This window comes from Oncorhynchus tshawytscha, linkage group LG06 (genome assembly GCF_018296145.1).
Source record: "Oncorhynchus tshawytscha isolate Ot180627B linkage group LG06, Otsh_v2.0, whole genome shotgun sequence".
Lineage (NCBI taxonomy): Eukaryota > Metazoa > Chordata > Actinopteri > Salmoniformes > Salmonidae > Oncorhynchus > Oncorhynchus tshawytscha.
This window is the reverse complement of record NC_056434.1, coordinates 75,405,734-75,433,260: the sequence shown is the minus strand read 5'-3', so window position 1 is coordinate 75,433,260 and position 27,527 is coordinate 75,405,734. Positions and strand designations below refer to the sequence as shown.

The window sequence follows — 27,527 nt, the reverse complement described above, 5'->3', positions numbered from 1 at the left end:
TGACCCAAGAGTACATTACTAACCTCGATCACACAATAGTGTTTGGACAAACTGTCAACAGGTTTCGACCTAAACTGAGCAAAATGTTGAAGGGAAAGATTTTATGGAATAAATACAGCATGGTTCTCCGGCACCAACAAACCAAGCATGCCATATCTAGCTCACGAAGGACAAACGAAGTCACAAAAATCTGCAATAATACCTGTTGTTTCCCATTGGGCTCAGCAGGGGATTGTTGGCCAGTGGTTGTGTTGAACAGGTCAGTCAGACTGGCTGTTAAGTCATGAGTCATTAGTCTGTATTGACCTCCTTCTCTCCTCACTCGCAGACCGAAAATGTCTGACAGGACATTGGTGTCACTGGAGGAAACTGTTGACTGGCCTAGCCCCCTCAGCTCGTCCCGGGAGGACCTTGTGCTGTATCTCCTCTCCCTGTAACCCCCTGACCCCCCTGTAACCTCATCGAGTGTGGGGTCAAGGATGCCTCCAAAAAGGTCGAACACCCTTATCTTCTTGGCCCCCTCTATGAGTCCTCCACTTACAAAAACGATATACAATACATATAAGAAGAAGCGAACTACAGAACAGACAAAGTGGACCAGACCCATGATCATGGCCTGGAAGAAGGAAGCAAATACCATGACTAAATCTCTCAGAGTTGTCTTCTTAATATGCTTCTTCAGGTCTTTCACAGAGAGCATAGACATCAGCATCATCAAGCCATAGGGTAGAGCGAAGACGATGAGCCAAATTGTAGACATGGAGAAAAATCCCATTTTGGATCTTTCCAACTCCTCCTCGTCATTCTTCCCCCTGTCTTTTTCTTCCTCTTCTTCAGCCTCTTTGCCTGCGGTCCTCTCCCCAGTGTCTGTCCCTGATATCTGGGCAGCCAGCTGCATCTCAAAGATGGTGTCTTCGCAGAAGTTGACAAACATCTCCATCTTCTCTTTCCCATCGCCCTCATTGACCACGTCAAATATGAACTGTCTCTTGGACTCTTTGACCTGAGGCTTCTCCCACTGCGTGCGGCTGGACTCGCTGATCTCAAAGTAGACCCTCTCGATGCGCTTGCCACTGCCAAGGATCTCAATACGGCCCAGGTAGGGCTGGAAGTAGCTCAGAACACACTCTGCAAGCTGCAGAAAGGAACCAAGACGTGAATCGTGAGGCATGTGCTCAGACAGGTTGGTTAGGAGAACAGCAATGTTGAAGCCAATGTCTTTGGCTGGCTCGTGGAAGCGATCCACGAAGGCCTCATAATCCAGGAGCTCGCTTTCATCCGTCTCCGTGCAGGAGAGGAGGAACTGGGTCTCGGATTGAGAGTAGCGCTTGTAGGCCTCCATGGCCTTCTGGAAGTCCTTTTTGGAGATGCGACCTTCGCCGTCATGATCATACTCTTTGAATGCGTCAGAGGATGTCAGGTCTTTGAGTTTGAGGAACATGTCGAAGAACTTTAGGATCATCTCAACATTGCTAGATGATTCCACCAACATGTCCACCATCTGCTTGCCAATTGTTCCATTTACCACATTACCTAGAGAAGAAAGTGAGATGAGTTCACAAGTTTAGCTTTGTCTATTGCAATTCACAAATATATTCACCATGTAAACAACTCAACTAGTTTGAATCTTACCTTCTAACATGGACAACAACATAACAACCATGTCCTTTTGCAAATCCATCAATTCTTTCAGAAGTTCAATTTGGCTGGAATCCTATAAATGACAAGACACCAAAACAAACCATGTAACAACTAGTTTGATTAAGTGTAAAACCTAAACAAAGAAACGGCCCATTGGGAAAAAGGGAAAGCTTGTTAAGCTCTACACGCATTCTTTACTTGACCCTGGTCCTCCACCTCTTGAGTTCTACACTACACTGACCTGAGACAGCTTCATCTGCATGTGAGCAAAGACATGGAGAAAGCCCACCACTGCATCCCATAGGCGACTGTGGGCCAGACTCTGCTGGTTACCAGTACACGGCCCCTGGAGAGGATAGTAATACAATGAGCCAGTTAGCTTCCCAGCTGGGTAAACTGTCAATAGCCAGAACTGAGACAAACACACATACTGTAAGAACACAAATAACAACATTCACAACCTTTAAATACATGAAATACCATTTGAAATGGGTCATCCTCTCAGTAGAGAAAATGACACCCATCCCACTGGGCAGAGATGTCAATTCAACGTCTATTCCACATTGGTTCAACGTAATTTCCTTGAAATGACGTCGAAAACAATGTTGATTCAACAGTGTGTGCCCAGTGGGATGAATCAGCACCTTGGGCTCAACCAACCTGGATGTACTCTGTGAGAGAGTTGAAGACCTGTTTGGCCACATTGATGGCCTTGGAGAAGTTACGTTGGCCATGTTCGTCAATCACATCCTTCCCAGAGTAATACCAGTAGAAATCACTTATCGACTCCTGGAGACATATTAGTAGGAAGGAGATTCAAATCATGATAGTACCAAAATATTTAAAAGGCTTGTAAATTATATTGAATCAGGTTACAGGCCAAATCAATCAAAATGTATCATACAGATAATGTCTCGTAGATCAAATTGTTAACCTGCACTCTGAGAAGGTAGTCCACAGTGGATATAATGATGTTCACAGTCGTGTTGTTTCCTGTTTGTGTTCTCAAATAATTCTGAAAATCTATGGGACAATTTGCAATCGTAATCAGTTTTTAACTGACCAATAACACAACTCTGCCATAACACACAGAGAGAAGTGCACTGTGGTTAAAACAGTTAAGGGTGAGCACCTGAGTTGTGTCCTTCACAGAGGAGCTGTAGGAAGCGAAAAAGATCACAGGTCAACTTCTCGTCAGGCATAACCTTCTCCCCTGAGAGAGAGAGAGCGAGAGAGAGAGAAAGAAAATAAATATGTACAGAATGACAGGTCATGAGTACGTATCAGAGCAAAGGTTCTTTACATTCAATCTTAACTCACTCCAGCAGTCAGATCTTAGCGGTCAGTGGATTTTTCATTTCCATAATGTACCTGAGCTCTCCTCGATGACCATCCCTAATCCTTCGGCTTTGTTCTGCCTCTCAAACGCATTCAAATCCAGCACACTGAGTCAGAAAAGACAACAAAAGACGTAAAGAGGATGAGAGCAGTCCCTGCATGTGAGTCCTGTCATGTTCACCAAGTATAGCCTCTGTGACAGATGATATTGAGGATTATGTTACCATGTACACAGGGCCAGCCCTAGCCTTTTGTGGGTCCCACACCTTGCGGCAAAACATTTTAGTGGCCACCCAACATTTTATGCTCATTTGCTTCAGTTCTACACATTTTGCCATGGGGCGGAGAGAACATTTCGCAATTTTACAACAAATTTCATGCAATTTTTTAAAAACAATCCACGGGGGAAGAGGATTTTTTTTTCTCAATTCTACACATTTCGCTATGACTTATAGCATGTTAATATGATATCTCAATGAGAATGACTAACCAAATCAATGGGGGCCACCTGGAGGTCAGGGCCCCTGGGCATGTGCACTGCGTGCCCGGTCAGTTTTCGGCCTTGATTACTACAAATTTAGATAGCTGACAAGACTAACAACCAATCAAATAAAAAACTTGTTAGCTGACATGGCTAATTGAGTGACTGTCATTGGCTGACATAAGAGAAAAACTTACGATATTTATACAGTATCAGTCAAATGTTTGGACACACCTACTCATTCAAGGGTTAATCTTTATTTTTACTATATTGTAGAATAATAGTGAAGACATCAAAACTATGAAATAACACGCATGGAAACATGTAGTAACCAAAAAAAGTGTTAAACGAATCTAAATATATTTTATGTTTGAGGTTCTTCAAAGTAGCCACCCTTTGCCTTGATGACAGCTTTGCACACTCTTGGCATTCTCTCAACCAGCTTCATGAGGTAGTCACCTGGAATGCATTTCAAGTAACAGGTGTGGCTTCTTAAAAGCTAATTTGTGGAATTTCTTTCCTTAATGCGTTTGAGCAAATCAGTTGTTTGAGCCAATCAGCAGAGGATAAGTTCATTAGAGTTACCAGCCTTGAAAATGTCAGCCCAAATAAATGCTTCAGAGTTCAAGTAACAGACCCATCTCAACATTAACTGTTCAGAGGAGACTGCGTGAAATCAGAACTTCATGGTCGAATAGCTGCAAAGAAACTACTACTAAAGGACACCAATAATAAGAAGAGACTTGCTTGGGCCAAGAAACATGAGCAATGGACATTGGACCAGTGGAAATCTTTCATTTGGTCTGGAGTCCAAATGTTTGATTTTTGGTTTCAACCTCTGTGTCATTGTGAGATGCAGAGTACGTGAATGGATGATTTCTGCATGTGTGGTTCCCACCGTGAAGCATGGTGTAGGAGATGTGATGGCGTTGGGATGCTTTGCTGGTGACATTGTCAGCGATTTATTTAGAATTCAAGGCATACTCAACCATCATGGCAACCACAGCATTCTGCAGCGATACACCATCCCATCTGGTTTGCGCTTAGTGGGACTATCATTTGTCTTTCAACAGGACAATGACCCAACTCACCTTCAGGCTGTGTAAGGGCTATTTGACCAAGAAGGAGAGTGATGGAGAGCTGCATCAGATGACCTGGCCTCCCCAATCACCCAACCTCAATCCAATTGAGATGGTTTGGGATGAGTTGGACAGCAGAGTGAAGGAAAAGCATCCAACAAATGCTCAGCATATGTGAGAACTCCTTCAAGACTGTTGGAAATGCATTCCAGGTAGAGCTGGATGAGAGAATACCAAGAGTGTGCAAAGCTGTCATCAAGGCAGAGGGTGGCTATTTGAAGACTCAATTATAAAATATATGTTGATGTGTTTAACACATTTTATGGTTACTACATGATTCCATATGTGTTATTTCATAGTTTTGATATCTTCACTATTATTCTACAATGTAGAACACTTGACTGGTACTGTATATTTCCAGTGGCTTGCGAAAGTATTCACCCACCTTGGCATACTTCCTATTTTGTTGCCTTACAACCTGGAATTAAAATGGATTTTTGTATCATTTGATTTACACAACATGCCTACCACTTTGAAGATGCAAAATATTTTTTTTGTGAAACAAACAAGAAATAAGACAAAAAAACAGAAGACTTGAGCGTGCATAACTATTCACCCCCCAAAGTCAAATACTTTGTAGAGCCACCTGTTGCAGCAATTACAGCTGCAAGTCTCTTGGGGTATGTCTCTATAAACTTGGCACATCTAGCCACTGGGACATTTGCCCATTCCTCATGGCAAAACTGCTCCAGCTCCTTCAAGATGGATGGGTTCTGCTAATGTACAGCAATCTAAAAGTCATACCACAGATTCTCAATTAGATTGAGGTCTGGGCATTGACTAGGCCATTCCAAGACATTTAAATGTTTCCCCTTAAACCACTCGAGTGTTGCATTAGCAGTATGCTTAGGGTCATTGTCCTGCTGGAAGGTGAATATCCGTCCCAGTCTCAAATCTCTGGAAGACAAACAGGTTTCCCTCAAGAATTTCCCTGTATTTAGCGACATCCATCATTCCTTCAATTCTGACCAGTTTCCCAGTCCCTGCCGATGAAAAACATCCCCACAGCAAGATGCTGCCACCACCCTGCTTCACTGTGGGGATGGTATTCTCGGTGTGATGAGAGGTGTTGGGTTTGAACCAGACAGCGCTTTCCTTTATGGCCAAAAAGCTCAATTTTAGTCTCATCTGACCAGAGTACCTTCTTCTATATGTTTGGGGAGTCTCCCATATGCCTTTTGGTGAACACCAAACGTGCTTGCTTATTTTTTTCTTTAAGCAATGGCTTTTTTCTGGCCACTCTTCCGTAAAGCCCAGCTCTGTGGAGTATATGGCTAAAAGTGGTCCTATGGCCAGACACTCCAATCTCCGCTGTGGAGCATTGCAACTCCTTCAGGGTTATCTTTGGTCTCTTTGTTGCCCCTCTGATTAATGCCCTCCTTGCCTAGTCTGTGAGTTTTGGTGGGTGGCCCTCTCTTGGCAGGTTTGTTGTGATGCCATATTCTTCCCATGTTTTAATAATGGATTTAATGGTTCCTGTGGGATGTTCAAAGTTTCAGATATTTTTTATAACCCAACCATGATCTGTACTTCTCCACAACTTTGTCCCTGAACTGTTTGAAGAGATCCTTGGAAATTCCACAAATGAACTTTTAAGAAAGCAAGCCTGTTAATTGAAATGCATTCCAGGTGCCTACCTCATGAAGCTGGATGAGAGAATGTCAAGAGTGTGCAAAGCTTTCATCAAGGCAAAGGGTGGCTATTTGAAGAATATCAAATATCAAATATATTTTTTATTTGTTTAACACTTTTTTGGTTACTACATGATTCCATATGTGTTATTTCATAGTTTTGATGTCTTCACTATTATTCTACAATATAGAAAATAGTAAAAACAACAAAAACTCTTGAATGAGTAGGCGTTCTAAAACTTTTGACCAGTAGTATATACAGTTGAAGTCGGAAGTTTACATACACCTTAGCCAAATACATTTAAACTCAGGTTTTCACAATTCCTGACATTTAATCCTAGTACAAATTCCTTGTCTTAGGTCAGTTAGGATCACCACTTGATTTTAAGAATGTGAAATGTCAGAATAACAGTAGAGAGAATAATTTATTTAAGCTTTTATGTCATTCACCACATTCCCAGTGGGTCAGACGTTTACATACACTCAATTAGTATTTGGTAGCATTGCCTTTGAATTGTTTAACTTGGGTCAAATGATTCAGGTAACCTTCCACAAGCTTCCCACAATAGGTTGGGTGAATTCTGACTCATTCCTCCTGACAGAGCTGGTGTAACTGAGTCAGGTTTATAGGCCTCCTTGCTCACACACACTTTTTCAGTTCTGCACACAAATTTTCTATAGGATTGAGGTCAGGGCTTTGTGATGGCCACTCCAATACCTTGACTTTGTTGTCCTTAAGCCATTTTGCCACAACTTTGGAAGTATGCTTGGGGTCATTGTCCATTTGGAAGACCCATTTGCGATCAAGCTTCCTGACTGATGTCTTGAGATGTTGCTTCAATATATCCACATCATTTTCCAATCTCATGATGCCATCTGTATTGTGAAGTGCACCAGTCCCTCCTGCAGCAAAGCACCCCCACAACATGATGCTGCCACCCCCGTGCTTCCCGGTTTGAATGGTGTTCTTCGGCTTTCAAGCCTCCCCCTTTTTCCTTCTAACATAACAATGGTCATTATGGCCAAACAGTTCTATTTTTGTTTCATCAGACCAGGGGAAATTTCTCCAAAAAGTACGATCTTTATCCCCATGTGCAGTTGCAAACCGTAGCCTGGCTTTTTTATGGTCGTTTTGGAGCAGTGGCTTCTTCCTTGCTGAGCGGCCTTTCAGGTTATGTCGATATAGGACTCATTTTACTGTGGATACAGATACTTTTGTACCCGTTTCCTCCAGCATCTTACAAGGTCCTTTGCTGTTGTTCTGGGATTGATTTGCACTTTTCGCACCAAAGTACGTTCATCTCTAGGAGATAGAACGCGTCTCCTTCCTGAACAGTATGACGGCTTCGTGGTCCCATGGTGTTTATACTTGCGTACTATTGTTTGTACAGATGAACGTGGTACCTTCAGGAGTTTGGAAATTGCTCCCAAGGATGAACCATGAACCATTTTTTTCTGAGGTCTTGGCTGATTTCTTTTGATTTTCCCATTATGTCAAGCAAGTTTTAATGACTCCATCCTAAGTGTGTGTAAACTTTCGACTTCAACAGCTTAGGTCACTTATGCCTAGAGCCGGCCCCATATGTACCCACCTACAAGACTGCATGAGTCCTGCCACACTCTGGAAGAAACCCACATCCCTCTTCTTTTTCAGGTAATCCAACATTTTCTGTGAAACAAAACATGAAACAATTAACTGAATATAGGATGAGACAATATTGCATGACAAAGAGAAAAGGATATTCCTCTTGTTGAGAATATCATCATGATGTTGTATGTAACAGCCATGTAACTTGCAGTACAGATGCAGGATCTTAATTTGATCACCCTGTTGCAGGATAACTGTTCTGCAATGCTGGAAATGTAAAACTTGTAGTGTATTTGGGTTTCTGAAGTTTGTAATTTCCATTTAGAAATTTCAGACTAGATTTTCCCTTACGAAAAATGTATCAACCCCTACAAAAATGGCCATTAATTATAATCCACATAATAATTCACATTTCTTATTGCTGCAGGATTATTTTCCTGCTGTTGCAAACTGGCTCAAATTAAGATCCTACATTTATATAGAGTGAAAAAAATGCTTGGAGAAAGCGTGGAAAAGTAACAAATATAGTTCATTCTTAGCCTGAACGGTGTTTACCTGAACCAGCATTCAGAACAAAGTGTCCTCATCTGTAGCTAAAATCGGTAACTAATTATGTTATCAAAGACTAACCGTACCTGCTGAACTGTGGTATTTCCTCCATTCAGAATAGAAATACCAAGCTTCAGAGTGGAGGCCACCATGGACCCCATGTCACCTTTGTGAAATAAATAATTACATCAACTCAATGCCACAAATTGCAACAATCACAAGCCATTTTTCAATTGACTTTCAATCTTTAAACATTACTGTATTTTGGATTGTAGGTAACTTTGAATACTTTAGTGATATCTAAAAAGCCACATTCAAAAACAGTTGGTACTCTGGTTACCTTTACTAGCACTGATAGTCTGGAGGACCATCTGAGCAGCTCCACGGTCATGCAGCCTGGCCTGCTGATACAACAGCTTCTGTTTCTCTATCTCCTTCTCCTGATAATCCATAGATCCATCCAACAAAATAATCCAATCTGATGTCAGTCAGTTAATCAATATTGGACTGAATAATCCATTTGCAAACAAAGCAACAGACCACTCAATTAACTAATTATCAACTCATTAATAAACCAATACAATCTCATGATTAAAATTATCAAAATTAATGAAATATAGAAAAATATACTACATAGGAGAAAAATGAGTCACTTACTTCAAAGTTTTTCACCTTCTCTTCCTCTGTAGTGTATTTTTTAGTGTCTATCTTTCCATAATGAGATTGTATTTCCATCATGAGATTGTATTGAAAGGCAGAATTGAGTCACTTACTTCAAAGCTTTTCACCTCCTCATCCTCTTCACCACAGCAACTCTGGGGAGATTTGATTCGCCAGAAAGATGGATTGAGCAGAAGTTGAGAATCTCAGATGAACAGTGATGAATAAGAACATTCCCAAGTATAGAAATACACACTGCTACTGTATCCTCTGTCTTACCTTTGCCATTATGGCAGCATAGGACATGTAAAGACTGTCATCGCCAAGCTTACTGTGGACATGGGAAGTGGCAGAGAAATGTCAGCGCAGGCAAGGCTAATTGCTTTAGAATTTGAATAAACATTTCAATTAACTTTCCTTTGCAGCTGATAGGAAAAGATAATGACTCATTGCATAGCCGATAAAACTAAACTATAGTGCTCCGAATAAAAAATGGATAAGGCAAATGTTTATTTTTTATTTACTCCCTTTTTCTCCCCAATTTTGTGATATCCAATTGCGATCTTTCCTCATCGATGCAACTTCCCACCGAGCTCAGGAGAGGCGAAGGTCAAGTCATGCGTCCTCCGAAACATGACACGCGCTTCTTAACACCCGCTCGCTTAACCCAGAAGCCAGCCGCACCAATGTGTCGGAGGAAACACACCCTCAGGTGCCGCTAGAGCTTGATGAGCCAAGTAAAGCCCCCCCAGCAAAAACCTCCCCTAACACGGACGACACTGGGCCAATTGTGCGCCGCCCTATGGGACTCCCAGTCACGGCCAGTTGTGACACAGCCTGGGATTGAACCCGTGTCTGTAGTGATGTTTCATTCACTGCGATGCAGTGTCTTAGACTGCTGCCCCACTTGGGAGGCCCAATATTCTGATGTTTTACCTCTGATTGTCCTTAATACAGGAATAACACTGGTGTGCACACACACACACACCTCCTCTCGGTCAGAGCACTCCGACTGAACAGTGTGATGAGCTGCAGGAGCGGATCAATCTGTTTGTCATCGTCCTCTCCATCCCCTTCCTCCTCTCTCTCAGAACGCTCCTGCTTTCCAGCTCTCTGCAACGTAACACACCACTAATCAAATATAATTTTATTTGTCACATGCGCCGAATACAACAGGTGTAGACCTTACTGTGAAATGCTTACTTACAAGCCCTTAACCAACAATGCAGTTTTAAGAAAATAGAGTTAAGAAAAGATTTACTAAATAAACTAAAGTAAAAAATAATAAAATAAAAAAGTAACACTAAAATATCAATAATGAGGCTATATTCAGGGGGTACCGAGTCAATGTGCGGGGGTACAGGTTTGTCGAGGTAATTTGTACATGTAGGTAGCAGTAAAGTGGCTATGCGTAGATAATAAACAGCAGTGTAAAAACAAAGGGGAAGGTGTCAATGTGGGGGTGGTCATTTGATTAATTGTTCAGCAGTCTCATGGCTTTGAGGTAGAAGCTGCTAAGGAGCCTTTTGGCTCAACACCCACTCTGTACATGTGCGTCACACTGACCGTCTATCTACAGTATAGGCGCCCATGCCTGACCCCCCCTCAGACCCAATGTCATATACATCAATTCAGTCACCCATCCCTTAAGCCAATGAGTTCCACCGTAACGCTGGCGTGATTTAGGACTTCTATCCTCTTTTGTACATAGTGTGCTTGAGATACAGACTTCTGGGTTGTACCAGATTCTGTATACATTGGTAACAATCATTAGTGTGTGTGATTGACGGGAACCTAGAGCGGTGTTCGTGAGACAAGGGATGATCCCTTGACAAAAACGTCTGTAGAGTCCAAATGGTTTGAGCTACAAACTATTAAAAGCTACTTTACCTATGAAAAGCTGAGACTCTCAAAAACATGCACATGTATGTTTTGCTCTATGACACAAGCTACATGTTACGGATACAAGTATCCTGTGTGTGTATCCTGTGTGTGTGTTTCTTTTCTCTCCTTCTCCCCTCACAGGTGAAAATCATCACTCCCCAATCAGTCACCAATCATCAATCAGAAGACACACCTCCTCCTGTATCCTACCCAATCACTGTTCCTTTCTCTTTGATTAAAAACCCTGTCAGTTGTTTGCTCTATAGCGCAATCTCTCTGTAATGCCATGTCTGTAGGTCTCGCTGTTTCACTCTCTCTTTTGTGTATTGACCTCTCTTTTGTTTGAGCACCTCCATAGCACTTTGTCATCACCTGTGAGTATTGTTTTTGGTTATGGTGTTTGTTTGTTTGCTGGTGGGAAAAGGGGGAACCAAGACAAGTCGCCCATGGGCATACACTACCCGTAGGTAAACTTTGTTAAATACACTTGTTAGAACTGGGCGGACCACCCACTGTGTTTTTGGTTAGTTAGTTAGCTGTTGTTAAAGTAGGCTAGTCTAGCTCAGGGGTGTTTTTGAATACTTATTGTTTCTTTCCTTGGGTCCAGCTCAGCCCCTTTTCCTGCTCCCCCATTACCGTGTTTATTAATAAACCCTGAGTTTGACGGTAGATTTCAGTTGTCGTAGTTATTTCGTTCTCACTTTTATTTTGTCACTATTATAATTTGTATGAGTTATGTTATGGGTCTCATTACCATCCCCCCCCTAGACTGTCGGGCCAAAAGGGATTCGTAACACTACACAAGAGTTAGAAGGTAAGGGGTTCCTCTGCATAGAAGATAAAAAGGAAATCCCAGGACATAGTGTCTATAATACTGTTATAAGCTCACATACAGTGCCTTCAGAAAGTATTCAGACCACTTGACTAATTGCACATTTTATTGTATTACAGCCTGAATTTAAAATGTATTAAATTGTGATTTTGGACGACTACACACAATACCCCATAATGTCAAAGTGAAATTATGTTTATAAATTAATTAAAAAATGAATAGCTGAAATGTCTTGAGTCAATAAGTATTCATCCCCTTTGTTATGGCAAGCCTAAATAAGTGAAGGAGTAAAATGAGCTTAACAAGTCACATAATAAGTTGCATGGACTCACTCTGAGCAATAGTGTATAACATGATTTTTGAATGACTACCTAATTTCTGTACGGCACACATACAATTATCTGTAAGGCCCCTCAGTCGAGCAGTGAATTTCAAACACAGATTCAACCACAAAGACCTGGGAGTTTTCCAATGCCGTGCAAAGAAGGGAATCTATTGGTAGATGGGTAAAAAAACTGACATTGAATATCTCTTTGAGCATGAAGTTATTAATTACACTTTGGATGGTGTGTCAATACACCCGGACACTACAAAGTAGAGGCGTCCTTCCTAACTCAGTTGCCAGAGAGGAAGGAAACTTAGGGATTTCACCATGACTTTAAATGGTTACAGAATTGTGGGAAAGAAAGTAACTTTATATCCTGAATACAAAGCATTGTGTGTGGGGCAAATCCAACACAACACCTCACTGAGTACAGTACCACTCTTCATATTTTCTAGCGTGGTGAATCATGTTATGGGTATGCTTGTCATCGGTAAGGCCTAGGGAGTTTATATGGATAAAAATAAATGGAATAAATCCTAGATTACCTGGTTCAGTCTGCTTTCCAACAGACACTGGGATACAAATTCACCTTTCAGCAGGACAATAACAATTTTGTCAATATGGGGTTTTTTGTGTGAGTTTTATTTAATCCAATTTGAATTCCGGCTGTAACACATCAAAATGTGGAATAAGTCAAGGGGTATGAATACTTTCTGAAGGCACTGTAGTTGCTGTCACAAACTCAAAACAGTTATCCCTGACTAGTTGGATATTAATTTCCAGCTGAGTAAACCATGTCTGTACTTACAGCATTAATATAAATTCATTTTTTATGAGCTTTTTGCTTTGGTGGACCTTTAAACTTATGAATGCAACTGTTAATGTCAAATTGTTTTGTGCTCTGGTTGTCCTGAAAATAAAATGGTAAAACACTTTATTGTGAGGCTAAATATAAGGGCTGGACATGCAGATAAATGAAAGTCAGATTTTTGCTGCGGTCTTGGGACTGATAGGGTTAACACCCTTTTTAGCACTCTATTTAGTTGTTAAGCCCACTGAGTGCCGGAAGTGTCTGGGAATTGAGCTTTGCCATGTTATTTCCCCCAATCCTACTTCCATGGAGAGAAACAAAGTTCTAATTGAACCCAGAGTAACAATGCCCTCACAGAAAAACTATATGATTTCAGATGTTGAAAATCACGTGTTTTTTTACATAAGGGTGACAACCCAAATAATAGAGCCCTCACAAATAATCACTAGGTAAAACTCAATGGCAAATGTGTCCAATCAAACAATGAATGAAGTAGTAATGAAACACCAGAAAACTGATAACATGAATGAATGGATAGCTATAATAAGACAGTGTGAAAGAGTCGTACAAAGATGAAGTAATGAGTTGAATTAAACTTTCTCACTGTTGCCGGTTGAGAATGCTCACACTGACACTTACAGCCAAATCGTCAACCAACTTTTCTTCAAAGGAGTGATCCTCAGCATATATCCAGGACTTGTCATAGCCCTGTAGAAAGAGGTTGACAGCCCGGTGCCTATAGAGGAGGTAAGTGAAGCAGGGGAGAGAGGGAGAATCGAGACACAGGAAGGAATAGCGTATAGGAATGAGTTGTGATTAGACTCATGAGTTCAAGGCTTCTTATTTAATCTAACTCAGGCTCCTTTTACATTGGACAGATGGTGAAGAATTGTCTTGGGGCTACTAGCTTATATGTTAATCTTGTATGTAAATCTAGAAATTATATCACTGTACAAACCCACAAGCCTTTTACTATGCTAACATTGCTGTGTTCATATAACCTGCCTGACAGGGGTATGATTATATGGACTTCCCACTGAAAACACCATGCCATTTCAACATGGATAATTGGGTAATATTTGGTTGATCAATGAGATTACAACCTATATTCACCCACTCAAGAAGACAGCCAAAATGTTGTTGAATTTATAATGTGTTATCACTATGCTTTCAACCATCTTAAAGCACAACAAAATTCCAATGGAAAACAATGTCAGATTTTTGGTTTAGTTGTCACCCAAATGTCTTTCCCGGACGGAGTTCTTACTGGTTGGTTGGTGATAAAATACTTGCAATAAACATGCAATAAAATGCTAATTAATTACTTAAAAATCATACAATGTGATTTTCTGGATTTTTGTTTTAGATTCTGTCTCTCACAGTTTAAGTGTACCTATGTGAAAAATGACAGACCTCTAAATGCTTTGTAAGTAGGAAAACCTTCAAAATCGGCAGTGTATCAAATACTTGTTCTCCCCACTGTACATCTCTTAATGTTGATATTTGGTTGCATTGTCAACCAAACACAATTCAATATCACTTTTCATTATTACAATTTAATATTACTTGTAATAATTGATATGCTGGAATCACATCAAGAATAGGACTAAATCAAATCAAACCTTAAACATACTTTAAATAATGTTTGATTTGATTTAGTCCTATTGTTTAGCTTAGATTTCTGGTTGAGATGTGAATCCAACATATCAATTATTAATTTGCAGACAAACTGAATTTAAAGCCAGACTAAGTCAGTGGCACAGATGGAACTATCCAAGCAGAATATACTGTACATCTTCTTCAAATGTTGATATTTGGTTGCGTTGACAACCAAACACAATTCAATATCACAAAATATCATTCCATTTGAAATCAACCAGAGCTTGAAACACTAGGCCTATTATATTGTCTATTTTTAGTTGAATTATGGGTTGAATTGAAACAATAGCTGTTGATTACTTTGCAGATGCTATATACTGTAGGCATAAATAGCATCATTGATGATATTTGAGTGATAAAGTCTGGTCACATTTGATTGTCTCTGCTAAATCTACTCTTTGGAATGACTTTGATAACAACAATGAATCTATTTAGTTCTTAAGTGGAGATCTCTTTACAATCATTCTCGCGATAGCACATTGGTAATAGCCAGTGACAAACATCATAGCTAAACTGGGCTTGGTTAAAACCCTGGACGGGGGACCAAAAGGTAGCTGTAAATCAATTATCCAGTAGGTGTACTGTCCAGCCCCCCCAAAAAATTCTGATAGTGGATATAACATTGAAGATCTGACATATTTTCTAAAGGGTTTGTCTATATTGAAATTTGGTTACCAGGATGACAATCTTGTGGTTGAAATTTCATCATCAAAACAACAGTACTTACCAAACTGTACTTACCAAATGAACCACTGTTTACTGTGGTCTATTGGTAAATTAAACTGTGCCCATGTCTTTTCTATTAAACCTGACACCACTCATCTACTAGCTGAGGTTTCTGCGATACCTGGGAAGGTTGTAGAGAGGAGCCATTCTAAGGCAGGCCACCACAGCTCTCTTCCTCTGTTTGGATAACACCTTGTGCCACACTGCCTTCTTCCTCTGGGGATGCTCTACCTATAGACAAAGGCAAATGTTCAGATTCAGATAACAATCAAATTGCGTTTTTAGCTAGTTTTCAAAAGGTATTTAGTTACACAACCATAGCCAAGTCTAAATAGCTTTGGGAGCCAGAGACTAGCTAACTTCTGTGATTCAAGGCTTTACTAAAAGCTCTACTAATAGCATATCATAGGGTAAGAGAGCAGCATTCGTTAAGCCCACCTGGTCCAGGTGGTAAAGCACACAAGCAATGTCCAGGACCCTTTCTACTGTCCTCAGAGGGTCCGAGGTGTCCCGTCTGGGGCCTGGGAAGTCCCTGAACAGGACATCCTGCCATCGAGCCCCTGGAGCCTCCCGCTGGTACAAAACAGAGAGCAGACTGTTAGCACAAGCGTCGCTGGGACTTGGCACATACACATTCAGTGTTTCCTATATATGCATTTAACAGCTCCACTGCAAATTTTTTTTATAAATGTAATTATAATGAAGTGTTAATGTATGCCCCAGGAAGGACCCATCCGCTGCCCCCCGCAGGACAACATCCGTTTGTTAAATAGACTATTTAGGAAAAGTCAAGGACGGGGGGCATGACTTGAAAAATGGCAGAGATATTACAATTTTCAATTCACATGATGCTCAAAAGACATCATTGGAAGTTCTAGTTAGTGGGGTTAGATTACTGGAGCTGATCATGTGTGTTTTATACATGGATGTATTCAGTTCATTTATGTCATATGATAATTGAAGTGGCAAAATAAGCATTGTTGTAATAGCTACATAAGATGTGGGCAAGTTAATAGATAGTTTGGACCTATGGTTCCTGTGTATTCTATGTGCTATGAGTACGACAAGGAAAACCATGGGGTTTAAATCATATGTACTATGACTGCAATTACTTTGCTCTGAAGACGTAGCAGGCCATTATGAATGCTCTCTCGAATCTCGTCCTCTGTGTCCTTCTGTGAAAAGCAGTGAGCTGTCATTATTAACGATAGCAGATTGGAGACACAAAACGTGGGGTTTGCACATTGCAGTTACATGACATACAGTGACAAAACATCTTTGAGCAGTACCAGGTATAGACATGTAATTTACGTGCTGCACTCGGTCCCTGACAGGTCATCATTGTAAATAGGAATTTGTTCTTAACTGACTTACCTGTATAAATAAAGGTGAAAAAAAAAAAATTGTAGTTCACTGTGCAGTGAAAGATGAAGGTGTGTGTTTAGTACTCCACATAGCTCTGAATCCACAATACGGCAGAGGTTGAAAAGCCATAACACATACGTTTTTTCAACAACAGGTTATTATTGACCATAACATGCTGTTGAAAAAAAAACATGTGTTATGGCTTTTCAACCTCTGCCATATCGTGGATTCAGTGCTATCTATCTAATAGAACAAAGGGTTTTCTTTAATAGAAGCTTCTCTAATGACAAACTTATAAAGTGTGGTGTAGCACAGGGCAGCTCTCTTTTCTATTTTTACCAATGACTTGCCACTGGCATTAAACAAAGGATTGATATGTAGGCTACCTGTGCCTTTTACATTTAAAAAAAAATGTAGTTCTGTCTTTGAGTTGTTCTTGTCTATTGATGTTCTGTATTATGTCATGTTTCATGTTTTGTGTGGACCCCAGGAAGAGTAGCTGCTGCTTTTGCAACAGCTATTGGGGATCCTAATAAAATACCAAATTCCATACCTGAGTGAAGCGGCTCTTGGCCAGTGTGATAAGGCTGCGTTCTGCTGGGGAACACACACTCAGTCCCACAGGAAGCAATCTCTTCAGGGAGGCTACGATGAGAGAGGTCTGTGTGGAGTAGCGATCCCCTTTCCGCTTCATCTTCTTCCTCTCCTGGTCTGACACCTGCTCATTAAAAACCATGAATAGAATTACATAGTTGACTTATACTTCAATCATTCACTTTGCATGGTTAGAATGTAAATTATTTATTCATATGTTTTACGCAACCACAAAGCACACATAATGGACACCCAGTGCTGTTTGTGGTAGTTAAGAAACAAATCTGTAAGGTTCTCACCTTGGACATTTTGTGATTGTTATTATTGACCAAGAAAGCCATGTTGTTGATCTCATTCTGGACCACATAGTTCTGTTCCTCCCATTTGAAGTTCTGCAATAGCAAATCAGACGGGTTACAAGTGAGAACATCATTAAGATGCGAGGCAACATCCAAATCTTTGTTATTTCACACACGTGAGACTTGGCCCAGAATATGAAGATCTCTGCCACCATGCCGAACATCTTCTCAGCCTCATGGTTCGGTTCCCGTAGCCAACTTGCTCTGAAACAACAATATGTGAGAGCTGTAAACAAAATGCATTAACACATTCTACACTGAACAAAAAACACAACATGTAAAGTGTTGGTCCCATGTTTCATGAGCTGAAATAAAAGATCCCAGAAATTTTCCGTATACACAAAAAGCTTATTTCTCTCAATCGTAGACCACATGTATGGCGTCGTGTGGGCGAGGGGTTTGCTGATGTCGACGATGTGAACAGAGTACCTCATGGTGGCGTTAGAGTTATGGCATGTGCAGGCATAAGCTACGGACAACAAACACAATTGCATGTATCAATGGCAATTTGAATGCACAGAGATACTGTGGCGCGATCCTGAGGCCCATTGTTGTGCCATTCATCCACCGCCATCACCTCATGTTTCAGCATAATGCACAGCCCCATATCACAAGGATTTGTACACAATTCCTGGAATCTGAAAATATCCCAGTTCTTCCATGGCCTGCATCCTCACCAGACATGTCACCCATTGAGCATGTTTGGGATGCTCTGGATCAAAGTGTACGACGGCATGTTCGAGTTCCCGTAACTTTGCACAGCCATTGAAGAGGATGTGGCAAATGGTGGTCACACCACATACTGACTGGTTTTCTGATCTATACCCCTACCTATTTTTTAAGGTATCTGTGACCAGTAGATGCATATCTGTATCCCAGTCATGTGAAATCCATATATTAGGGCATAATTCATTTATTTTAACTGACTGATTTCCTTACATGAACTGTAACTCAGTAAAATCTTTGAAATTGTTGCATGTTGTGTTTATATTTTTGTTCAGTATAATATTGTCAGAATCTCAGATAAACATTTTTATAAGAAAACACCACTTTCCATGTTGTCAAAATATAACCTTGACTGTTGATATATTACTGGTATATTACTGGTTTGTTATGTATTAAATAATGATCAGTGAACATTATAATTTTACCTCCCATAACCCCATCCCCTGGGCAGGATGCCTTACCTATTGTAGTCCACAAATGGGATGAGGACAGGGTAAAAGGCATAGAGGTCTCGCACCAGCACAATGAATTTCTCCTGAATCTGTAGCTCCGCCTCAGACGCATCGGCCTTCCCCTCAGCCTTTATCTGCTCCTCCTCCTGAAGCACTGATTCTGCCCTCTTCTTCAGTTTCTCCATCAGAGGCAGGAAGTGGCTCCTCAGCAACTGGGGGTGGGCCTGGCAGATGATTGGCTGAGAGAAAACTGAAAGGAAGGATTCATTTAGTCTAATTAATTTAGTCATTCAGCAGACGCTTGTATTCAGAGAGACTGACAATTAGTGCTTTAGAATGAGAGAACTGATTGATACAATCATGACATGAGTGGAAGGAATGTCTAGATGAAACAACTGGGAAATTAGGCCTGAAAGTGTCTAAATTAACACTGTTGTCATGACGTTGGCCTAGGGGGAAGGTTTATGACAGTCATAAATACCTCTTCCCCCTTTTTCCTCTCTCTACCCTACTGAGGTTACATTTGCAAAACCCTTGGCTAACATAGAGATTCTGGGAACATCAGAAGGTGGGGGGAAATGAATTATGTTCTGGTAATCCGACAAATGGAACATATGCGGTGGTACTTAATGAATATGATGTCAGTTCGGTTGTCATCTGAGACATTCTCATCAATGATAAGATGACATAAACTCTACAGTGGAAAGTCTACACAGAGTTATTGGATTCACATGGAATTGTTGTTCAATATAAATGTTTGAATATGAAATTATTTGTGATGGGATGAAATGTGATTTTAGCTTCTAAAATGTGAGATTTGGGTTTTCATAAGATAGGGCTCTGCTCAATCAGTGGCCAGCCCCTGTGAAGGGACATGGGCTATAAAACTTTTCAAACACGCCCTCCTCTCCATTCCTATATAAGCACTTGACAACAATATAACCTCCTGTTCCGAGGACGACGGTCTGATGTCAGAATAGTTCAGATAATAACTACAGAATGAAGTCAACATCAGTGTGAGCTTTGGTTGCAAATGGTATGAACTTTGAACTCTTATTCACTACAGAAGTGATACCTCCTAGCCGTTGAGTTAGCAACAGCAGCTGCAAACGCAGGTTCTGATGTTCCCAGCAGGTTAGGAAGGAACAGATATAATATCCCGTCTACCACACAACGACATTACTACAACGTATCCAATTGACAACCAGAGACATTCTTCAAAAGACTTGGTTGGCAACACGGCCTTCCATCTACCACCAACCTACCGAAGCGCAGCTCAGAGTAAATATTTATTGCATTTTCCTTTTCCAAATGGGCGGTAATTTAGAATGCATAAGATACTGTATTTACGATAGCACAGCTTCTTCCCTTTGTTCCTCAGTCTTCCCGCTCTTTCACTCAAACCCAGCCCTTTTCTTTTGTGTAACAAGCTGTCATATCTGTTTCGCCCGCTAGGGACGTTTTCCTTTATGACGTAATTTGTAATCAAGTTATGATTTAATTATGTGTATGTGTAATTGTGTGTGATTAGTTAGGTATTTAGTAAATAAATAATTAAACCCAATTTTGTATTGTTGATTCAAATTGTTAGCCAGGGTTTGTGCAGATAACCAAGAATTTACAGCTTTCAGATGAGACTGAATTAAGATGACGATTGATATTGACTGCTATTGATGTAAAATATTACTAGGTCTTTAAGAGTTTATTCGGAAGATAACATCTCTATAAATATTATTTTGTGGTGCCCGACTCTCTAGTGATTTTAAAATTAAATTATTTTATAGAATAGCATGTCATATCACTTAATCCGGCATAGCCAAAGACACAACACTGTTTCATGGTGCCACAAACAATGAGTAATAGTGAGTGATTGAGGCTATGAGGCAAACATATGGACTGAAGACAACTGGATCCTGTGCAGGGCTGTGATGACAACTACTATATCATCCTTAGGGTGGACAGAAGATGCAGATGGAAAAGAGAGCAGTATAGGGCTACCTGCCAGGCGCTTCATCCAGTCTCCCTGGCCTGTTCCCAGGTGGTTGTGGATGATGCGGAGGATGTTGCCCAGCAGTGTGCTTGCATGCTGGGAGGTGAGTGAGGTGCAGACCTGGCTCTCCAGCTGGCCCTCGGGACCGTGCTGCCACCAACGGGACACATAGCTGCAGAGCAAGGGTAGGGTGATCTCGGTAACATGGCTGTACTGGGCTTGGCGTGCCCCTGAGCCTGCCCCTGCCAGCTCCTCCACCTCCCCCAGGAGCTGCTGCAGAGATGGCAAGAGAGGACACACCTCCTCCACCTCGTCCGGAACTCCCACATCTGAAACAAAGGAGAAGGTACAGATTCAAACACCTCAGCTACACTCCAAGAAAAAAAAGGTTATTTGTGGAAAGGGCTCTACAAGAAACCCAAAAGAGTTCTTCTACCTGGAACCAAAACGGTTTCTTCAAAGGGTCCCCTACGGGGACAGCCAAATAACCCTTTTAGGTTCTAGATAGCAACTTTTTCTCTAAGAGTGTAACTAAACAGAGTAGTAGGTGTGTGTACAGTTACCCTCTCGCTCTCTGGGGCTCATGGTGTTGTAGATGGAGTACGGGTTGTCCTCATTCAGAGCTGGCTCCAGGAAACATACAGGGAAAGCCCCTGACAGCGCTGCAAGACACGCTCCTGCTGACGGCCTCTGCCTACAAACACACGCACAGATTGCTGACAGCTCTGTCTCCCACACAATACACCATGTGCATGACAACACAGCCATATTAAGCCACTGAGAGAGAGGAATATTGATGTGTACAAAGTTGTGCATACTTTACGACTGTATTAATCTGGAGCATTTACAAACATATACATTAACTGTCATATACTGGAATGCTACATCACACAAAGCTAAATGACAAAAAGTACCCCTCCACGTAGAAACTTTTGCTGATGCCAAGTGAGTGGAGGCTGTTGAGGATCTTATAACAGGACACCTGGACACTGTCCACTGTAAAGGAGAAGGTGAGACTCGCTGAGACTCGCCCTCTGAAGCTTAAGATTTCCAGACAACTTCCTGAGTGTTGGCTAGTAGCTACAGTGTGAAGGCTAGAGGGAAGTTGATATGTAGACAGTGAGGGCTCACAATGGGTGAGATTTGATTAATGTAATAAATAATTAGTGAATAGCCGTCGTGATCACTGGCAGAGAGAATGTGCCACCTCGCCATGTAAATGACTGAGATTTAATGAGATGAGGCATGGAAGCTGGCTGGGCATTTCTGAATGATTTAAGAGGTCTTAAATCCAGCTGCTCACTGGCGTCTCACCCACTCCCAGACATATGGAGGGCATTGACAATGTACGGTATGATGGAAGATGGGCTCTTGTGGACAACGTAGTTGGAAGACAAGCGGTTGTGATTACAGATTGATTTGGATGATTGTATTTACACTATTGATACTGTGGGTTTTGAGAGTGACTCATACAGCCAGCAGATTAGCATTTTTCGTCATGAATCTTGTTCTGGAGTCAGCTCTGCAGAGTGGTCACTAGCTGGCACAGCCACAAAGTCTGATTTTAAACCTTACCCTAACCACACTGCTAATCCTAATGCCTAACCCTAACCTTAAATTAAGACCAAAAAGCTCATTTTAGTTTTCATTAATTTTTACAATAATGCCAATTTTGACTTTCCAGCTGGCCTATGTAGTAAAAATCACTCAGTTCTGCCTCCAGCACAAGACTCATTCCAATAAACGTCAACCTGGAAAATACACAAGAAATCCATTTATCCCACAAGTAACCATAAATACCTTACTCAACTTTGAGAGGATGAATGATTATTCTGATGATTGGCCTCCCCAAACTGACAAACTCTCATAATAACACCACACATATTATTCTACCTCCCAGGATACAGAGCCACACGTACCCAAGAGGTCCTCTCCATACTGATTGTGGCTGAGGTGTTCAAAAATGGAGGTGAGAATCGGCAGCAGGGTGGTATTGGTGTAGTCCAGGATCTGGGCCACCCCTCTGGACTGGGTCCAGTTCTGGGTCATAGAGAGGTTCTCCACGGTCATCTCCAGGTCCACCGCTGCAGCCTCGAAGAAGGACCGTAGCGAGACCCTTGCTGATTCTGGAGCAGTCTTCATCAAAGTCCTGAAGGAGGTTACCCATATTATTGAATGAATTGAATGCCATTATTGGCTCATATATAACATCTGGTCTAAATTAGCAATATACTGTTTATAATGTCAAAGAGTGTAATTTGCAAACATGAATGAAGAGCATTTTGATATAGTCTTTTTCTTCATCAAATATATCTGCTCACTAAAGAAAGAGTACTACACATGCGTCCTCTAGCTATTGGCAACACTATTTGTTCATTTATCAACTGAATCCTTTATCTAAGCAAGTGAGTTCCATTGAGATCGCAATCTTACAAGGCAGCCCGGGCACCAACAGTGATACCAACAGATATTTTTTATTTATTTCACCTTTATTTAACCAGGAAGGCAAGTTGAGAACAAGTTCTCATTTACAATTACGACCTGGCCAAGATAAAGCAAAGCAGTTTGACACATACAACAACAGAGTTAGACATGGAGTAAAACAAACATACAGTCAATAATACAGTAGAAAAATAAGTGTCACGCCCTGACCTTAGAGAGCCTTTTTATGTCTCTATTTTGGTTTGGTCAGGGTGTGATTTGGGTGGGCATTCTATGTTCTTTATTTCTTTGTTTCTGGCCGAGTGTGGTTCCCAATCAGAGGCAGCTGTCTATCGTTGTCTCTGATTGGGGATCATACTTAGGCAGCCCTTTACCCTCCTTCTGTGAGGGATCTTGTCTTTGTTTGTGTGCAGGTAGTTTGCACAACGAAGCTGTTCGGTCATTTTATTCTTTATTGTTTTGTCTTTTCTAAAGATTCACTTCATTAATAAATTAAGTGGAACTCAAAGTACGCTGCGCCTTGGTCTCATCCTTCATCCGACGACACCCGTGACAATAAGTCTATATACAATGTGAGCAAATGAGGTGAGATAAGGGAGGTAAAGGCAAAAAAAAAGGCCATGGTGGCGAAGTAAATACAATGTAGCAAGTAAAACACTGGAATGGTAGATTTGCAGTGGAAGAATGTGCAAAGTAGAGATAGAAATAATGGGGTGCAAAGGAGCAAAATAAATACAGTAGGGGAAGAGGTAGCTGTTTGGGATAAATTATAGATGGGCTATGTACAGGTACAGTAATCTGTGAGCTGCTCTGACAGCTGGTGCTTAAAGCTAGTGAGGGAGATAAGTGTTTCCAGTTTCAGAGATTCAAAGCCGTCCAGAGTAGTGATGTTGGACAGGCGGGCAGGTGCAGGCAGCGATCGGTTGAAGAGCATGCATTTAGTTTTACTTGTATTTAAGAGCAATTGGAAGCCACAGAAGGAGAGTTGTATGGCATTGAAGCTTGCCTGGAGGGTTGTTAACACAGTGTCCAAAGAAGGGCCAGAAGTATACAGAATGGTGTCGTCTGCGTAGAGGTGGATCAGAGACTCACCAGCAGCAAGAGCGACATCATTGATGTATACAGAGAAGAGAGTCGGTCCAAGAATTGAACCCTGTGGCACCCCCATAGAGACTGCCAGAGGTCCGGACAGCAGACCCTCCAATTTGACACACTGAACTCTATCAGAGAAGTAGTTGGTGAACCAGGCGAGGCAATCATTTGAGAAACCAAGGCTGTCGAGTCTGCCGATGAGGATGTGGTGATTGACAGAGTCGAAAGCCTTGGCCAGGTCAATGAATACGGCTGCACAGTATTGTTTTTTGTCGATGGCGGTTAAGATATTGTATAGGACCTTGAGTGTGGCTGAAGTGCACTCATGACCAGCTCTGAAACCAGATTGCATAGCGGAGAAGGTGCGGTGGGATTCAAAATGGCGGGTGGGATTGTTGACTTGGCTTTTGAAGACCTTAGAAAGGCAGGGTAGGATAGATATAGGTCTGTAGAAGTTTGGGTCAAGAGTGCCCCCCCCCTTTGAAGAGGGGGATGACCGCAGCTGCTTTCTAATCTTTGGGAATCTCAGACGACATGAAAGAGAGGTTGAACAGGCTAGTAATAGGGGTTGCAACAATTTCAGCAGATCATTTTAGAAAGATAGGGTCCAGATTGTCTAGCTGATTTGTAGGGGTCCAGATTTTGCAGCTCTTTCAGAACATCAACTGACTGGATTTGGGAGAAGGAGAAATGAGGAAGGCTTGGGCGAGTTGCTGTGGGGGGGGGTCCTATCCTCAGTGCAGTGTGTAGCTGGGAGGAGGTGTTCTTATTCTCCATAGACTTTACAGTGTCCCAGAACCTTTTTGAGTTTGTGTTGCAGGAAGCAAATTTCTGCTTGAAAAAGGGCTATATCTGTTCCTGGTTCTAAATTTCTTGAATGGGGCATGCTTATTTAAGATGGTGAGGAAGGCATTTTTTTTAAATAACCAGGGATGCTCTACTGACGGGATGAGGTCAATATCCTTCAAGGATACCCCGGCCAGGTCGATTTGAAAGGCCTGGTCGCTGAAGTTTTTCAGGGAGCGTTAGACAGTGATGAGTGGAGGTCATTTGACCGCTGACCCATTACGGATGCAGGCAATGAGGCAGTGATCGCTGAGATCTTGGTTGAAAACAGCAGAGGTGTATTTAGAGGGCAAGTTGGTTAGGATGATATCTATGAGGGTGCCCGTGTTTACGGCTTTGGGGTGGTACCTGGTAGGTTCATTGATAATTTGTGTGAGATTGAGGGCATCAAGCTCAGAGTGTAGGATGGCTGGGGTGTTACGCATGTTCCAGTTAAGGTCGCCTAGCAGCACGAGCTCTGAAGATAGATGGGGGGCAATCAGTTCACATATGGTGTACAGAGCACAGCTGGGGGCAGAAGGTGGTCTATAGCAGGCGGCAACGGTGAGACTTGTTTTTAGAGAGGTGGATTTTTAAAAGTAGAAGTTCAAATTGTTTGGGTACAGACCTCGATAGTAGGACAGAACTCTGCAGGCTATCTCTGCAGTAGATTGCAACACCGCCCCCTTTGGCCCCCTAAGGGTATGGCTAAAAGCTATGAGAATTGGTCGTCCAGAACACCCGGAACATAGAGTAAAATGAGGTTTCTGGGGGAGATAAAATAGCTTCAAGGTATAATGTGCAGACAAAGGTATGGTAGGATGTGAATACAGTGGAGGTAAACCTAAGCATTGAGTGATGATGAGAGAGATATTGTCTCAAGAAACATCATTGAAACCAGGTGATGTCATCGCATGTGTGGGTGGTGGAACTGAAAGGTTGGTATAATGAGCAGGGCTAGAGGCTCTGCAGTGTAATAAGCCAATAAACACTAACCAGAACAGCAATGGACAAGGCATTTTGACATTAAGGAGAGGCATGCTTAGCCGATTGATCATAAGGGTCCAGTGAGTAGTGAGGTTGGTTGGGGTATCGGCGATTCAGACAGCTAGCCGGGCAATCGGTAGCAAGCTGGCATAGGATGGAGGTCTGTTTTTAGCCAACTCGTGCGTTTCCGTCGGTAGATTAGTGTGGTTCCGTGTGGTAGAGGGGATCAATCCAATTGGCAAAATAGATATAGTTATAGTGACCCAAGAAAATTGTCAGATAGACCTATTTAGATAGCAGACGATAAGACAGCTAACGATTAGCAGGCGTTCAGGTAATGTCGCGATGGAGGGGCCAGTTGGATAACTCCCTCGGGCAGATAACGTCGGTAGTCTAGTCGTGAAGGCCCTGTAGAGTTCCGTATCGGCAGTAAAACGGGTCTGGATAGGTGATTGTAGCCCAGGAGTGGCTGATGGAACTCTTTAGCTGGCTAGCTCCGGAATAATTGATGTTTGCTCCGGGATCGAAGTAAGCCAATAGTCACTCGGATAGCAGCTAGCTAGCTGCGAGATCCAGGTGTAAATGTCCAGAGCTTGCGGTAGAAATCCAGGGATATGGAGAGAAAAATAGGTCCGGTATGTTCTGGTCTGAGTCGCGATAGCTTTTCGAGCTAAAGGATAGCTGATGACCACCAACCGTGGTTAGCTGAATACTAACGTTAGCCAGTAAACTGGCTAGCTTCTGGCTAGCTTCTATTTGTGGATTTTAGATTTGAGGTAAATAATACATTAAAAAAAAATATATATATATATATATATATATATATATATTGGTGAGGCAGGTTGCAGGATTGTGTTTTGAAGTTGCGTTTTTAGAAAAGAAAATATATAAAAGATATGCGAAGAAAGATATATATATATATATATATATATACACACACACACACGGGACACGACGAGAACAAAGGACGTCTGACTGCAATGCCATCTTGGTTTAAACAAGATTTTGTAGATTTTCATTTAGTAAAGAAGCTTCTTTCTTAACCAGGCAAAAGGTAGCTAACTAGAAGACTGGTGGTGACTGGTTAGCCATGGGGAAGCAAGAGGATCAGATAACATCAAGTGCCTGAGTGACAACAGCTTAGCCGACCTGGGTAACAGTGAGACGGTGTTATCTACCTGACATCCAGAGACTGGGCCAGTATGAGAAGACAGCTGACGATGGAAGGTGCCTCGCTCCCTGAGGAAACACACACAGGGGAAATCAAAATCATAGGGATCACAATCTCATAAACTGCTAATAGGATCTGGGGCTTAGGTGTGTGGAGACGGATAGGTTATGTGTCTTTGTACACACTAAGAACAAATGGTTCTATATAGTGCCAAATAAGGCTTATTTGTCTTGTAACCATAGCGGAACCCTTTTTGGTGC

The 27,527-nt window shown here is 41.7% G+C and overlaps 1 protein-coding gene across 1 annotated transcript in view; it reads right to left on the bottom strand.

The window, feature by feature from the left end:
• The window catches only part of LOC112253542 (ryanodine receptor 2), an 84,652-nt gene that overhangs the window by 15,113 nt on the left and 42,012 nt on the right, over window positions 1-27,527 (bottom strand). Inside the window, exons 62-87 of the mRNA XM_024425488.2 lie at window positions 27,275-27,335; window positions 22,670-22,899; window positions 21,665-21,746; window positions 21,314-21,444; window positions 20,759-21,079; window positions 18,770-19,010; window positions 17,699-17,786; window positions 17,523-17,615; window positions 17,183-17,347; window positions 16,377-16,439; window positions 15,703-15,837; window positions 15,386-15,495; window positions 13,519-13,615; window positions 10,016-10,140; window positions 9,307-9,358; window positions 9,141-9,182; window positions 8,708-8,807; window positions 8,454-8,533; window positions 7,823-7,899; window positions 3,013-3,086; window positions 2,774-2,854; window positions 2,576-2,664; window positions 2,302-2,430; window positions 1,883-1,987; window positions 1,633-1,714; window positions 203-1,533 (exon numbers count right to left, since the gene is read on the bottom strand). Coding sequence (XP_024281256.1) covers window positions 203-1,533; window positions 1,633-1,714; window positions 1,883-1,987; window positions 2,302-2,430; window positions 2,576-2,664; window positions 2,774-2,854; window positions 3,013-3,086; window positions 7,823-7,899; window positions 8,454-8,533; window positions 8,708-8,807; window positions 9,141-9,182; window positions 9,307-9,358; window positions 10,016-10,140; window positions 13,519-13,615; window positions 15,386-15,495; window positions 15,703-15,837; window positions 16,377-16,439; window positions 17,183-17,347; window positions 17,523-17,615; window positions 17,699-17,786; window positions 18,770-19,010; window positions 20,759-21,079; window positions 21,314-21,444; window positions 21,665-21,746; window positions 22,670-22,899; window positions 27,275-27,335 — 4,184 coding nt within the window. The remainder of the gene's footprint in view (window positions 1-202; window positions 1,534-1,632; window positions 1,715-1,882; window positions 1,988-2,301; window positions 2,431-2,575; window positions 2,665-2,773; window positions 2,855-3,012; window positions 3,087-7,822; window positions 7,900-8,453; window positions 8,534-8,707; window positions 8,808-9,140; window positions 9,183-9,306; window positions 9,359-10,015; window positions 10,141-13,518; window positions 13,616-15,385; window positions 15,496-15,702; window positions 15,838-16,376; window positions 16,440-17,182; window positions 17,348-17,522; window positions 17,616-17,698; window positions 17,787-18,769; window positions 19,011-20,758; window positions 21,080-21,313; window positions 21,445-21,664; window positions 21,747-22,669; window positions 22,900-27,274; window positions 27,336-27,527) is intronic.